Below are 15090 nucleotides of genomic sequence, written 5' to 3'. Positions count from 1 at the left end.
CATTCCCACTGGTTTTTCTGACAGGTAGGGCAGGGCTTTCCAGCCAGCCTCTAACTGAGCCTAAGATGTTTCACCATCCTGTTCTCTCCGTAGCTGGTCTGCAATTTGCTACTCCTTACAGGCTAAAAACCACTGCAGTAGGCAACAGTGTAAAATTCCAGCTCACGGCACTTTCTCCACCAGCTGTGTTTTAGATGACATTTTTAATTAAAAGAAAAATCATAATAAAACTCCTGTCCAGCATGCTCTGAAAACACTTCTGCTCCCAGCTCCATCCAGCACTTTACAGAGCTGCTCTCAGTACACGACTTGTCTTTTAAAATATTATGGATCATAAAGGACCAGGAGCTACATCCATAGGCCGTGGCATCAAAATGGGAATTCTGAATACGCATCACAAGTCTGCTTAAACGCCTGAACATTCACTGACCTCTGTCTCAGTTGCTGCTACACTGCACTCAGATTGCTGCATTTCCAGGTCGTGCTGCTACACTCCACTGGGGCAGTTCTTTAATGCTGCACAATGCTTCTACCACTTATATAAATTAATAATAATAATTTAAAAAAAGACTCCTTTGACTAAATAAGCTGTGATAGAAATACATTTACACTCCACACATTTTTACAGGAAATACAACTGGCTAAAAAATCTTCAATTAATACCACCACCCCGCAATTCACTGCAGTCAAAACTAAACTATTTGAATTTTTAAGGTTTTTATTAGAGAAGTTGAAAGTTTCATCTCAGGACTGACAATAACATAATTATCTCTCTTCATTTATTTTGTTTATAGGAATATGTAGAATTTGTTTGTACAAGCATATACAACAAAGTAATTGGTGCTTAGTACATTGAAATCAGAAATCTGATTTGTTCTAAACTACCAGTTTTCCATGCAGTCATCTTTGAATTGGCAGCATGGACAAATTCCAAGCTGAATGCTTACATGCAATGTTTTGCAATATAACTACAGCAAGCTCTAGAAACATGCAAATTAACACATTAGCAAATTGTTTTTATATCTAATGGACATAAAAAGGTTATTCCTGATATGAAATTCTGAAAATCTGCATAAATACTTCTGTGTAAAATTAAATTAGTTATGTACTTCTCTTTTACTACAAGTATTAAGAATGCCCACATAATTAATATACACACATATATATAGAGAGACCTTGTAATGCTAAAAGTCTTTGTAATTAATCAAACAATATTCTGTGCCATACATTTACTCAGTATTTACCAGCTAGTAGCATGACTGTGGTCATATAGTAGGCATTACAGCCTTAGTAGCATTTGTATCACATGCAAACATACTCTTAGCATTTCTGTTTACTAGTTTTATCACGTAGCAACATGTATGTGATTTTCTACAATGCTGTGTTTCCCAAGTGTATAAATACTTTTTACATTTTCACAGTTACAAACTTTTTGCCAAAAGCCATTTAAACAATCTTTTAAGTTACAATGAACTGTAGTATCCGGGATCTGCAGCAACAGGATCAAAATGCAATTTCTGTACAAGCAATCTAGGATGTAAACTTTTCTTAAAGTGCCTAATACGTAATTCCTTAGAGCACTGATCAGTTTTGGCACGAATACACTGTATTTCCCTCAGGTTATCCACTGCAGTAACTTCTACAGGATACTGGCTCCTCTCAGAATTGACAGAGTTGATATGGCACTTGTGAATGATATCATTAGGCTGCAGAAATACCCTGTCAAGTTACTGCTGCAGCTGATGAACTTGGCCGATGACTTTGTACATGTTGTACTTCTGAATATATGCAGTTACCTTTCAACTTCCTGCTGTCTGCTGCCTGAAAAAAAAACCCACTTGAGATACAATTTAAAATCACCCAAACTCAACTCCTTACTATCCTAATTATTACTTGGCATAAGGTCCAGTTCAGTGGGCTCAGGGACATCAGCTGCTGAGCCATGTGACAAGGTGTGGCATGGTGGGGTCTGGCAGCGCGGGGGTTTCTGCACAGCACATCACTCATGAGAACACAAATGGGAAATAACTCGACTCAAACTACTGCTTTGTTGACATCTGAGATGATGTTAAAGTTATCTCCTGTGTTTCGAGGCTCTGACTGTGTGATTCTGATGCAGGCAAGGTGCCTGGTGAGATACAGAAAGGAAAACAGGACAGGGTTTAAAAGACTATCTTAATCTTCGTGTCAGGGTTTTTCTGAACAAAGGAAATTCTTATGGAAATCCAACAAAGGAAATTCAGTGCCCAGTGTTAAAAAAAGAAAAAATGCAAACCTTAAGATTTGGTGGTCCGTAGCTACACTTGACAAGAACAAAAAAAATACAAAACAAACCCCTGCCAAAACCAAACCAAAACAAATGCCCACTCTTCAACCTCAGCAAGGTTATTTTGAATTTTGCTCTCATTTGAAGGATGCTGTGCTCTCCAACTTCAATTTGCTTGTTGAGGCTTTAAACCACTGTTGCTGGCCTGCGGTCCATCTCTGCTTCCAGCTTCACCATCTGCTGCATCTCCTTTGCCTGCAATCCAAAATAACCGCAAGAAGCGTTGCATTAGACCTTTTGCTCCCAGTGAAGCACGTTTCACATGAGTGTCTGAGTGAAACACAGGAAAAACACACTGAAGAGATAGGTAACAACATTATTTTTACATCCCTCCTCCCCCTACCCCATGTCACTCTGTTTTCAAAATCGGATGTAATCCTTTTATTTACAAATTCTTAGGAAATATTTTATTCTATTCTGGGAGTCATGGGTTGACTTTCTAAAAAAAGCATGTGATAAAATGCAGAAGCCTCAGTTTTGGGGAAGAAGTTAGGCAGATGCCAATTTAATGTTTCTCCAGCCAGGAAATGTCTGGGAATGTATTATTACTGCTGTTGCAAGAGAACTGCAATGTGTTAATGCCTGAAATTCATCTGCAATCTGGACTTGTTTCTTTCATAAAGGAAAGACAAAAATTAATCAGTGTAATATGTCCCTTGTAATGGGCAAGATTTAAGTTGTATTTTCTAAATATTTCTAAAAATAGTTGTGTGGGTTTATTTTTTGTTTTGTTTTTTTGGTTGTTTTTTCTTTCCTAACCTGGAGATCCTTATGATTACAGAGGGGATATTTTTCAGCTCAGAATTAGAATACGGCTATGTGCTCCATGGGATTACACACCCTGAACCCTGAATCCACCTGAAACTTTATCTAAATTCATTGTGCAAAATCCAGCAGTGAATACATGCCAGACCTCACTATAAACTCTTCTTGCCTTGGGCTCTGCAGGCAGAGTTACAGCTGTGTGTGTAAATGGTGGCTGGCCTGGAAATCCCCTCTCAGAGGGCACTTTTTAAATTCCCTTCCTCTCTCTCAGAAGAACACACAGCCAGACTCTCTCCTCCTGTTATCATGTTTTGGTTCAAAACTCTGCAGTTTAAAGGAACTGAGAGTCAGCATCTCCATTTTCTCTGGGGGTTCTCAATCTGGGAAGTTATTTAAATCCATGCCCCAAGGACCCTGAATGAATTGATCCAGAGGGCAATCTAACGTGTCTATACAATCACACTCAGAAGCATTAGGACAAGTTTTAGGTAGAGACAGTCCAAGAAGCTATTTTCTTTGGTGTAATTGCTGTATATCCATCATGCAGGGAATAATGGTTGGGGGATTTGATTTATATAAACTATGTTCCCCTAGAAGTTGTAAAAGTTACTTTGACAGGGATTTTTGTTATACAAGCTGCTACTTAAGAAGTCACTTATTCTGGATGTGCAAACACACATTTACATACGTGAAAATGGGCAGATGTAGGTCTAAAGTAATGAGGGCGCACCTCTATCCCTTTCAAGGTAAATGTGGATTTATGCAGATGTGACATACCTGCCTTCTTGAAAAATCTAGCCCTGCACTTGCTTAATCATCCTCATCATCTTCTTGGGGAAAAAAGTAATTATGGTAACAGCAAAGCAACCATCATAAATATGATTTAAAATTGACATTCTCCATTTAAATGACTTAAAAGCTTGAAAGTAATGAAGAAACAATTTTAACATGAATATATGGAAACAATAAATAAATCAACATGGACAGCCTCTTCTGAAATGTTGGCTGGATTTTGCCTGTGTGTGAAATGAAACATCCAAATAAAACAAAACCCTGTGTTTTTTTCTTAGTGACTCATACATTTCACGTTTCAGGCTTGTGACTTGACTACAGGCACAGAGTGTCCTATAAATATTCTGTGTCCCAGTGTATTGTGTACAGAATTCTTTTAGAGAACCTGGCTTCAAAGACCACATTAGCATCTAGCAGAGGAGCAGGATCTCATTTGTGCTGTTCTGAGGCTGGGTCAGAGAGTGTGTTCCGATGTGAACACACCGGCACAACAGGACAAGGCCTCTGGAACCTACAGTGGATCCAAGGAGTCAGGGTCAGCCAAGGGACTCTGCTTTCAGGGTGCTCTCTACTGAGATCTCACACAAGCTAGGGAACACATTCAGTAAAAGAAGAACATTTTTTTTTTCCCCTAGGCTGAGATTTTCTTTTCATAATTATGTGTCCATAAATACATGTTGTTACAGTGGGTGCTGTCAGTAGTGCAAGATGTTATCAGTTCAAGGGAGTAATTCAGGTCAGGCAGCGCTGTACAAGGAGATGTTTCAGCCCAATGCAGCTCCTTCCCTCGGAAAAATGGGTTAACAGAGATTTCTTGGAGTAACGATTATTTAGGAAGCCACAGCAGCACAGCCACATCATAAAGTGTAATTGCCAGAGCTTGTAACATGTTGGAATTTGAAGTGAATTTTAAAGTGCTCATCCACAGCACTAGGAAGCTATTTCCAGCCATCTATTCTATACTTGGCTATTCTTAGTGTGGAATTACTTATTTTATTACCATACTAAGATATGTGGATACCCTTTGTCTGACTATCAGCATTAGAAGTTAATAATACGTGTGTTAACACTAAAATACTTTTCTTAGATCAATAGACACTCTTACAGACACAATTTAGAACTCTAAGCAGATCTTCCAGTAACAGCAGCTAGTGTACAAGTTAATCTCTAAATATTTCCTCTGCACATCACTGTTCATATTCATCTGAATTTCAGATGCTAAAGCACAAAATACTGTTAATATTGTGCCAGGCTCAAATATCTGTGTGCAAACAGGATTAACACTGTGCTCACTATGTCAATGGCACTTCCCAATGGTTGCATTTACAAGGAGGGCTCCAATGATAATGATCTAATTTAGAAGGAAAGTACACTGAAATAATAGTTTGCTTATTATACGTCCATCCTACCTTGTGTTTGAGACACTGCATGACAGGATTTCAAAAGCTGTTTGTACAAAAATAAAAATGTCAAAATCGAGTAGTACAACAAGAAGCAAATTAAATGAATGAAAAACTGAAGTGAGATTGAAAAATTAACGCAGGAAAAACATACATAAAACAAAACAAATTTAAATTCATAACAGTTTGTACTGAAAGCTGTTTCCACCCATAATTCTACTCTTCTCCATAGTACATTTGTATGAAAATTTTCTTGCCTTGTTTGATCAGGAAAAAAAAGTGTTTCAAAATCCTCAGTAAACTAATACCACCTGCATCCAACTAACTTTCATACATCAGTGTATATAGCAGTGATACCAGAGCCAGCTGGGGGTTGCACTGATGCACTTTTGGGCCTACAAGGAAATGGTCCAAACAGAATGTATGGAAATATATGCTCTGATGGATCAAATTAGAGTGAGTTAGAAAGCTGGTAAGGACAGCCCCTGTGGCAGAGGCCACCACATGCCCACACAGAAGTGATGACCAGCACACGGAGGAGCATATTCCATTGAATAACTGATGATTTATCTGACTTAAATGGCAAATGAGCAAGCTCAAGTAGGCTGTTGCCATCCTTCAGCTGTAGAGCTATAAGCCCAGGTGAGGATGTATCTAATTGCTCAGAGAGGTGACCCTTCAGTGACTCACCCTCATCCCAGCTCCCTTATACAGAACATGGTTATCACATTATGGTCAAAAGCACAACCAGAATTATTCTTTCCTCCCCTTATGTATTTTAAAAAATGGATCCGATAATACCATAGCTCTGGATCAAGCCCATCATTTTTTTTGTCAGCTATCACAATGACACTACAGATCTTCCATAGCCCAGTTTCCTCCCCCAAGTCCTGTCTTCCCCAGATCCTGCCTCCCTGCCTTCAGATACTGCTCAGGAGCAGACTGACTGACAGATGCATTCATGCTGGATGTTGGAGGTGGCATCTACAACAACCGTGTGAAGGATCAGAGTGGGACCGTGGCTGTTACCCAGGAGGAGGTGGAGCGATCAGCAGCGCCCTGGTGGCTGGGGCTTGGTGGCAGCAGCCACCTGCGAGTGCTGCTACTCCCTGGAAGTTACCCAGGCCTTTCAGCTTTGGGACTCTCTCCTGACAGTGGAAATACTTTACTTGCCTGTACCATTCCCTTCCCTATCTCCCTGAAAAATGGCTTTAATTTGTATTATGGTGTCTTCCAGAGAGCTCAAGTTCTGAACATTTACCAAACAAGGAAGTGAGAACATAACCCTTAATAATAATGTGTATTAAATGGAAAGTAGTGGGTATCAAATTCTCCCCTTCTCTCTCACCTCACTGAACTGCTGGGTATATTCCCCTCGCAGTTTACATTTTTAAGTGCAGTACTGCAAGTCCATGCAATTATTCCAGCTCTTCTGGCTCAACCTTTCAACAAGGGAACTGCTCAAAAATAGTGCTGCTTCCACCAGAAATAAGATTAGAATTTTCCTTTCCTTGCCAAGTAGCTTTTCAATTAAAAAAAAAAAAGAGGGGGACTTAGAAACTAGCAGAAAATAATAAGGTATTTTAATTAGGAAAGGGTGTACTAGTACAGATAAAACTCCCCATGCTACTGTACATCTCTAGAATTCAGTCCAAACTCACTGTCTCTCGGAGTTCAGAGATGGTCTGGGCACGTTTCACCTCTAATTTTTCAATCAGTACTAGAAATATTAGTTCCAAAACGAAGGAAACCGATTTGCTTGAGTTGCTTTTGGGGAGTAATTAAAATGGATATGCTGGGTCCTTAATGACTGTCATATCTGGCTAACGAGTATCAGTGTAGCTGAACAGCTGAAAGGGCACTCTGGCTGAGCAGTTCAGATCCCACAGGCTCAGCTCAAACAAATCTGGTGCTGTATCATCATTTAAGTCATCTCACCTCTTCATTTTGACTCCCAAAGTAGGTAGGTGACCATGAACAAGTCCCCATTTTGGTAAAGACTTGCATTCAAAAGGATTCTACTCAGCCTGACTCTGGTTACTGTTTTCTCTAGCTTGCTTTTCTCCTAAGCCTTTAAAACAAGATACCTGCTCATTCTGCTTCTCCAAGACTTCTAAGTGCTCAAGTTGAACTTTTTTCAACTGATCCATTTCCTTTGACTGCTTCATTGCCAGCTGTGATTGAAAGAAAATAATGGGGGCAGAATATAACACATTATTAACAAGTAAAATAGAAACTTGCTTGAAAGATACACACATATATGCTGTCTTGCCCCATTTAGGTGGCATAAAACATCACAGGAGGCCTAGTATATCACTCAATCTTAATAAAAGCTTAATATTATTATATTTTTAATTAATATATATAATTAATAGATGCATATTATACATATTGCATGCAATACATAGACTTGGCAAACACACAGGAATGAACAATAATTTTGTTAATTCAAAATAGCTTAATCTTGCATGGATGTCAGATCTTTTATTCTACAAGCTTGTGCAATAAAGCAAAGACAAAAATCTACTAGAGCTGGATTCTCAACACAGAGGAATGAAAAAGAACATCCAAAAACAGTGCCCAGTGATTTGTCAAGGTTATATTTACCCTTTTTCTCTCTTCCAGGAACTTTTTTGTGTTGCTGCTGTTCAGTTCTCTGACTCGCCTAAAAAAATGCAAACGTTCTCCATGAAGACTCATTGGAAAAAAAGAAGTCTAAAAGCTACAACTGAGAGAATCACAAAATCTTAAGGTGTATTTTGTTTTCTGATTATCTATACCAGGTGAGACTAATGACAAATTGTACACTCCTCTGGTTACAAAACTTTACACTTGGAGATTTCCAAGTATATTGGCAGTACAATTGAAGACTTGACTGTTGTGAATGAAGTTTGCTTTTTCCTTACTCAAGACTGGTGGTTAAAATTTCAAAAAGAATTGTTTAATTAATTTGTGCATCCCTTGCTGCACTCTACTGTCAGTTTTGGTATATAAAAAATGCTGTGTGTCTTAAGAGTGGTAATGGAAAAAAAATCATCTGGCAATCATAAGTTACAATTATCAATACTGCAAGCTTCTTAAAGCTGTTATTTATGCAAAAAATATAAATATACAATTAATACATTGTACACTTACAATTAAATGTCTCTTCCTAAGATTTCTGCCATGACAGAGAACAAAAATAGTCCAAACAGTTGAATCAGCCCACAAACCAGAACTGCTTTCAGATCTGGGAACAGATTTATCTTGGAGTCATTAGTGAGGTCTGACACAACAAAGCAAATGGTTACCAAGGGCTCTGACAACTCATCCTCCTGATGAGCTGGGAGTGTGCAGCACTCATGGGACTTGGTTCCGCAGGAACAGGTTCAGGCTTTGGGATCAAAATAACCCAGTGCCAAGGAGGGGATGTAAAAAAGGAAAGAATGAGCCAGATGGCAATGCCAAAGTGAAGGGGAAACCCCAAAGGCTTTTAAGACATCATCGTGCAGATTCTGCTTTTTCTCCCTTCTCAGTCAGGCCCTCATTTCACTGAAAAAGCAAAAAAAATATAATGATCTTGAAGTACAATAATTAAAATTTAATAGTGTGATTGGACTTACTCTAGTCAGTTAAAGATGATCAGGGCATCAGTTTTTAAAAGGAAAAATATGAGAAAATCACCATTTTCTTCTAAAATGGTAATCTAAAAATATAACCAGCACAATTCTTTAGACCTTGTTTCCATACATAGGAAGGAGTGTGGTTTTAATATAATTATTCCATTACTTCCCCTGTCAGCCTTTGACAGCATTCTTCCCTTGTCAGTAATGGATACTCACCTCTCTCTTTCAGCTTTGTTTTTGATAGATTTGTCTTGGCTAATGGCTTTGCTGTTCTCCATGGATATTTTAGCCTGGTTGGCACGCATCTCCTTGCTTTCCCTGGGCAAAATCAAACACAGTCATTAATGCCCAAGATGCAGCTGTTATGGAGGTTGGGTTCCCATACACTGTGGCTACTTTTTCCTTGAAGTATTAAGGAAGAGGAAGGAGCAAACAACATTAAAATTCTCTTCCTTTGGGTAGAATTTACACAGTTTGAGCAGGCATCCAGAAATCTCCATTTATTCTGGAGAATATAATCTGAAAGACCAGTTCAAAGCATTTTTACACTTTGAATATTGTAAAAGGGTATAAAATATTCCCTTTTCTCCCCATTATATGAGCTGTCCTATTATAAGCTACTATCAGCCGTTTAGAAAATGCAATTTGTCTTTTACAACTGCCTAAAAAATTTACAAATCATGCCCTCAGCAGGTAAAAGCAATATCAACAGTAATATTTACTAGTTGTAGCATGAGCTGGCAGGCTTTTAAAAATATCTGATTCGGGCCTGTGGGCCTGAAGAGCATGGTTTAGGCCATGGTCAGGGTTATGTTTGGTTTCTACTTCTGGCTCAGTGAACCTTTCAGCCTTTCTTGTGAATCAAGAGAGCTTTTTAAAAAAATTTATTGAAGAACTGTGGTGCCATTTTTTTCCCCCTTCCAAGAGTTCATAAAGTTAAACATCTCCTGGATACAGATTTAAAAGCAGTGGTATCACAGCAAAAGTTAGTCTGGGTTCTAAAAAGATGATGTCTGGAGGCCACATTTCATTCCAACAATCCTTTCTCCAAACAAAAGCTTTTATTTTCTACACTGAAATTGAAGTGATTTTCCAGCACACTGTCTTACAAGGAGTGCTGAAATAATTCATTTTGATTGCTGTGCTGAAGGATATGAAAAAAAATAGTGTAGGTGTTCAAACTGACTTAGCCTGTTTGCATCACATACAACTTCAGAGTGAAAAAAGTTAAGAGGATTAGAGGACAGCTGTGCATCATTGATGATTTAGAAATGAGGCATCAGCCATGGAGGTGGCTGAAAGGGCCAACACATCACACTGTCTCCAGCAAAAACTCCCTCCCTCCCATAAGCAGTGGTGATTCCTGGAACTGGAAGAAATGGATAAACCAGGATGGTAAAGAAGAAAAAAAAAAAAACACAAAAAGAAAAAAGAAAAAAGAAAAAAGAAAAAAAAGATTCTGAAAAATGTGGCACTGCAAGACTTAGCTGCAGATTCCCTTCTGAGTCATAATGACTGCACCTCTGAAATTTATACAAACATGTCTTTTGAAGGGATACTTAACTTTAAGCATGTAAGTCTATCACGGGAATTTATATATATATATATTTAGATGTCATCAAAGTGCATTAGCATGGCATTTCCTGACACCAGTATTGTATGAATAAATATTAATCTCTTCTATTAAAAAAAACCCACCACACAATTTCTCTCTCTCTCTCTCAGGCTATTTTATCTGGAGTACATAACGCTTGTGAATAACAGCCTCGTGTCCCCAATTTCTGAACTGCTGCAGGACCACCACGTGCAGATCAACCAAGGTAACTCAGTCTGGGGAGGCAGGGGCCTCAGCACCCCTGGAGCTCAATAAGCTTCTGTTTTTTAGTAGTATCTGCTGCCTTCTGCTTTGTTTTTAAATGAGCCCAAAGCACAGACAGAAATTGCTTTTTGTACTGCACATGGAGGGAAAGCACCTTTCCTACAGCAAGCAACTGCATCATTTTAGATTATTGATCTCTGCTACCAGTCCTGTGCTCTCTGTGGTGATATCCAACTCATTACCCAGCTCAGAGAGAGGGAAGTGCTGAGCACAGCCTGCTGAGAGCCTGCTCCACTCCCACACTGCCCTCACACAGATCCTGTTTTTCCTATGGATATTGTCTCCTGGCCTCTAGAAATAAATATATGTCCACCTACACACAATATATTACATTAAAAAGTTTACAAATTAACAAGTGTGATGTCTCATTGGGTCATTATTATCCACGTTTCAATATTTCACAGTCCAAGTTCTTCTGAATTATTCATAGATTCAGACACAGTTTTAAATTTGTTTTTAACAGGAAAGTCCCCTGTCTGCACATAATTCCTCAAAAAAGCAGAAACACTCTAAACTGCAATGAATAAAGCAGAAAGAATATTGAAAGTTGTTACTCCTGGGACTACTGAGCAAAGAGAGTTCTTGGTATTTATCAGGATGTAAATTTTCAGATCTGGTTCTTAGTAGCTTTAAGCACAGAGCAATAGATGGATTGAACACAAATGATTTCTAAGAAGGAAGAATCCATTGCTAACAATGTAAGAATCATATACAAGAAATTACAGAGGGGTGTTTAAACAACATACAGATACAGAAATTCTAAACCCAAAGACTAAAACAATGAGAGAAAAAAGCTTTTTTTAAAAAATAAGTTTTGTCTTAGTGTGTGTGTATATATATATATATATATATATATATATATATTAGTGGCCTGAAATGACAGCTTCTAGCAAATTTAAGAGAATGTGGAAATATGTATGGAAAAAAAAAAATTACTTTTACAGGCCATATATTAGTAAATTATCTATCCAGCATTCTGATTAATTCCAAGTAGGATAGGAAAAAAAAAGGACTCAAAACAAAAGAAAGTGACATGATTTCCTGGGCTGATGCAGCCAAGTATGACTTAGAGGTACAGATTCAAGGACTGCACCTTCCTCTGGCTAATAATTTTTGAATGATGAATTTTTAAAATAATTTTTGGACTTCATATTTCACTGGGTATGTTTTGCAAGACAGCTTGAATAGGTGGGCTAACACAGAGATGAACATAAATATGAGCTCACTACAAGCCTTTTGCTGGGACAATTCTCTGTTGGATGAAAAGTTTGCAGCTCCCAGCATGTGTTCTCTCTGATGCAAAGATAAGCTGCTTTTTCACTCAGGAATTTTAAAAAATAATTTTAATTCCTTTTTCAAATGTGATCTATTTATTTCTTCCGCCCATGCTTTATATGTGAAAGGTGCTGAAGACAATTACATATGGCTCTACATATGAATATATGTTATGTGTACACTCGTATTTCATGTCCATATGCTTTTAGTCTGCTTTGAATAACAGAACATAGGATAAAAAAATGGTTCCTCTACTTACCACCATTTTTAGCATTGTGACTATACTGTGCATTTAATTTTAATTGATTTCAAATAGGCAGGATGGTTAATTACAAAAGCATTAGTGTCATGTAGCATCTTCTGTGTGATTATAGCAGGATATTGCATGAAGATCACATCAGCCTAATGTAGCGTATTCTTTTGACCTCACTTCTCATGGATCTTTCTTACAGCCACCAGTGCTACAATCATGAGTCCACAGCTGACAGCAACTCCAAATGATATTTCCATATTTGATACTTCTCAGTTTTCATCCTTTGAATTGAAGCTCCTCAGTAAAGTCATCACAGACTACCAATGCTTCATCACCCCTGCTGCCTTTAAGGAGGTTCAGATGATCTAAATGAGCTAAGAACTCCATTCCTACATCCACCTGTTGGAGATTAGGACTTTTCCCTTTTTTTTGTCTTTCTCTCAGGGAATTTTGTCTTATTTGTTGCTAAGAGACAATAAGGACTGGTACTTAAGAGAAACAAAATAAATGGCTGAGGTGAGGGAAGAAGGCAGGTAGCTGAGGGGCTTTCTGACTTTCTTTTGGAGGGGCAGAGATACCCGAGATTTTGGCCGGGAGATGAGGGGCTGGGCTCGGCTCCTCTCTCTCTCGGGATCCAAGGGGAGACAGGCTGCGGTTGCCACCACTGCGGGGTTCTGTCTCCTGCCATATTCTCCTACTGCGAATGAGCTCTGCGTGTAAGAGCAGCTGCTGCACTGGGACCTCATTAACACCCGATCTCACGGGAAAGGACCCTCACCATCTGATGGGGTGCCTCAGGGGAAGACCCCGGACCCTGAGCGCCTTCCCCTCTCAGGGAGCCTCTCCCGGGGTTTGGGCGCCGGGCGGCCGCTGCCCAGCCCCACCGTTCTTCTGCCACCGCTCCAGGGGTGTTTTTCATTACGCTGTAACCCCACACCCCTGCCTGCCAGGACACCCCCACGGCTCCTGCTAGAGCTGCAGAGTTTCTGCTACATTTCCTCTGCCACTCCGGGGCCTGCTCGCCCCCGCCATTCCAGCAGTTCCCTTCCCTCCCCAGCCCGCCCGCCATGGCCGCCTGAGGGAGACGTGGCCGCGCCACAGCGCCCCCTGCAGGCGCGGGGGAATCACCGCCCCCGCCCTGCCCGGCCGGGAGCCGGCAGCGCCCCCTGCCGGCTGCGGCCGGAACTGCAGCGCAGGGAAAGCGCCCGGGGCCGGGAGCGGCTGGGACTGGGGGTCTGCTCCGGCTGTGCTGCTGCTGCTGCTGCTGGGGCTGGGGCTGTCTGTGTGCCTTGTTACACACACTGTGAAAGAACTGCTATTGCTTTCCCCAGATCTCTGCCTGACAGCCCCGTAATTTCAGAGTCATAATAATTCAGAGGGAAGGGGGTCACATTTTCCATTCCAAAGGAAGTTCCTGCCTTCCTTGGCAGACACCTCTCTTTCAAACCAGGACACTACCTAAACCTTGTATGGTTGCTTCTTTTACTTCTACCTTGCATTCAGCCCAGCACCTTTGGCAGTAGTACAGGAGCTGTCAATGCAAAAAAAACTAAAGCATTACACAGAGCAGACCTAAACCAAACACTCATTATCAGGCAGCACTGCCCTGCTCACCTGTCATGGGAAAATTTCAGCTGCTGGGTTTGTTGCTCATGAGCATTAATGAGCAGTTTCTTCAGTAGTTCACACTGTTGGTTCAAGTGCAAGTCGCGGATTTCTTGCTCCTCGGCACTGTGCGTGTTGATCATCTCAGACCACTCCTTGGTGTGCTGAGCCACAATCTCTTTGACCTGTATGGACGTAACACTGGCTTTGTTAGAGGCTCCCTGAAAGAGCAACTCCTCCTGCTGCTGAAGGTGATATAAAGACAATCGTAAAACAGGTTCTAAAGAACACAGTTAAATTGTGAAAAATGAAGTTGCACAAATAAAGTTGCTTCAGAGATAGCAAAGCCACTGAGGACACTGCTGAGTGGTAAAAAAACAAATGTAAAGCAACCCCTACTATTAAGACACTTTTATCTAAAGTGCCCTGAGCAGACTGGCTGAATAAATAGGTTTTCACTGTATTAACATTGTTTTAAAACTTTCTCTAACAGGGAGCAAATAATAATACAGTTTCACACTTTTGTTGCCAAGAAAAATGCATATATTGAAAGTACTGAACTTAACAATGGAAAAAACTAGTGAGCGGGATTTCTCTGAGGGCTTAAAGATAGCCTTTGATTTTGTGGGGACAGTTTCCCAAACATAGAGCATTTACAGAGAAATCATGTATTTAGTACAACTTGAATCTGAAGATGGGCTACGCATCTTTTTTTTTGTATTCATTAAGTCAGCAGGGAGTCTGACAAGTATTCTTCTCTTGCTTATCTCCCAAGCCTCACAAGAATAATGAGATTAAAGTTTTGGAATGTTCCCAAGAGACAGCATTAAGAAGCCTAAACCACCAAAGTTATTATTATAATATATCACGCTCATTGATTTTGAAAAGAAGCTAATAGAAAGATATGTTTTATCAACCTTTAATGATTATCTTTGGATATTTTGACATGCTATCCTGCTTTTCCATAAATGGTATACAAAATGTGCCTCCCAATAAATCCACTTTCATGTAATCATTTCAACTACAACCAATAACATCTGGGTCATCTTCTAGGAAAGCAAATTTGATACTTTTTAACAAAAATTGCCACCATTTTGCTTAGAAAGTGAGAGAATGGTGAGAGAATGAAAGTGAGAGAATTATGCATAATGAAGAACAGATTGTCTTGAACGCAGTGGTGAAGGTGAAAA

General features: G+C 39.7%; 1 protein-coding gene across 1 annotated transcript in view; it reads right to left on the bottom strand.

Moving 5' to 3' along the window:
• Positions 1–848: 848 nt before the first annotated feature.
• PLCB4 (phospholipase C beta 4) overlaps positions 849–15090 on the bottom strand; it is a 184070-nt gene continuing 169828 nt past the window's right edge. The window contains exons 34-39 of the mRNA XM_062490623.1: positions 13910–14085; positions 9105–9206; positions 7891–7948; positions 7371–7457; positions 5293–5329; positions 849–2521 (exon numbers count right to left, since the gene is read on the bottom strand). Coding sequence (XP_062346607.1) covers positions 2433–2521; positions 5293–5329; positions 7371–7457; positions 7891–7948; positions 9105–9206; positions 13910–14085 — 549 coding nt within the window. The 3' untranslated portion in view covers positions 849–2432. The remainder of the gene's footprint in view (positions 2522–5292; positions 5330–7370; positions 7458–7890; positions 7949–9104; positions 9207–13909; positions 14086–15090) is intronic.

Source organism: Cinclus cinclus, chromosome 3 (assembly GCF_963662255.1).
Source record: "Cinclus cinclus chromosome 3, bCinCin1.1, whole genome shotgun sequence".
NCBI classification, from domain to species: Eukaryota; Metazoa; Chordata; class Aves; order Passeriformes; family Cinclidae; genus Cinclus; species Cinclus cinclus.
The sequence above is the reverse complement of the archived record's forward strand: the minus strand, read 5'-3'. Positions and strand labels throughout refer to the sequence as shown.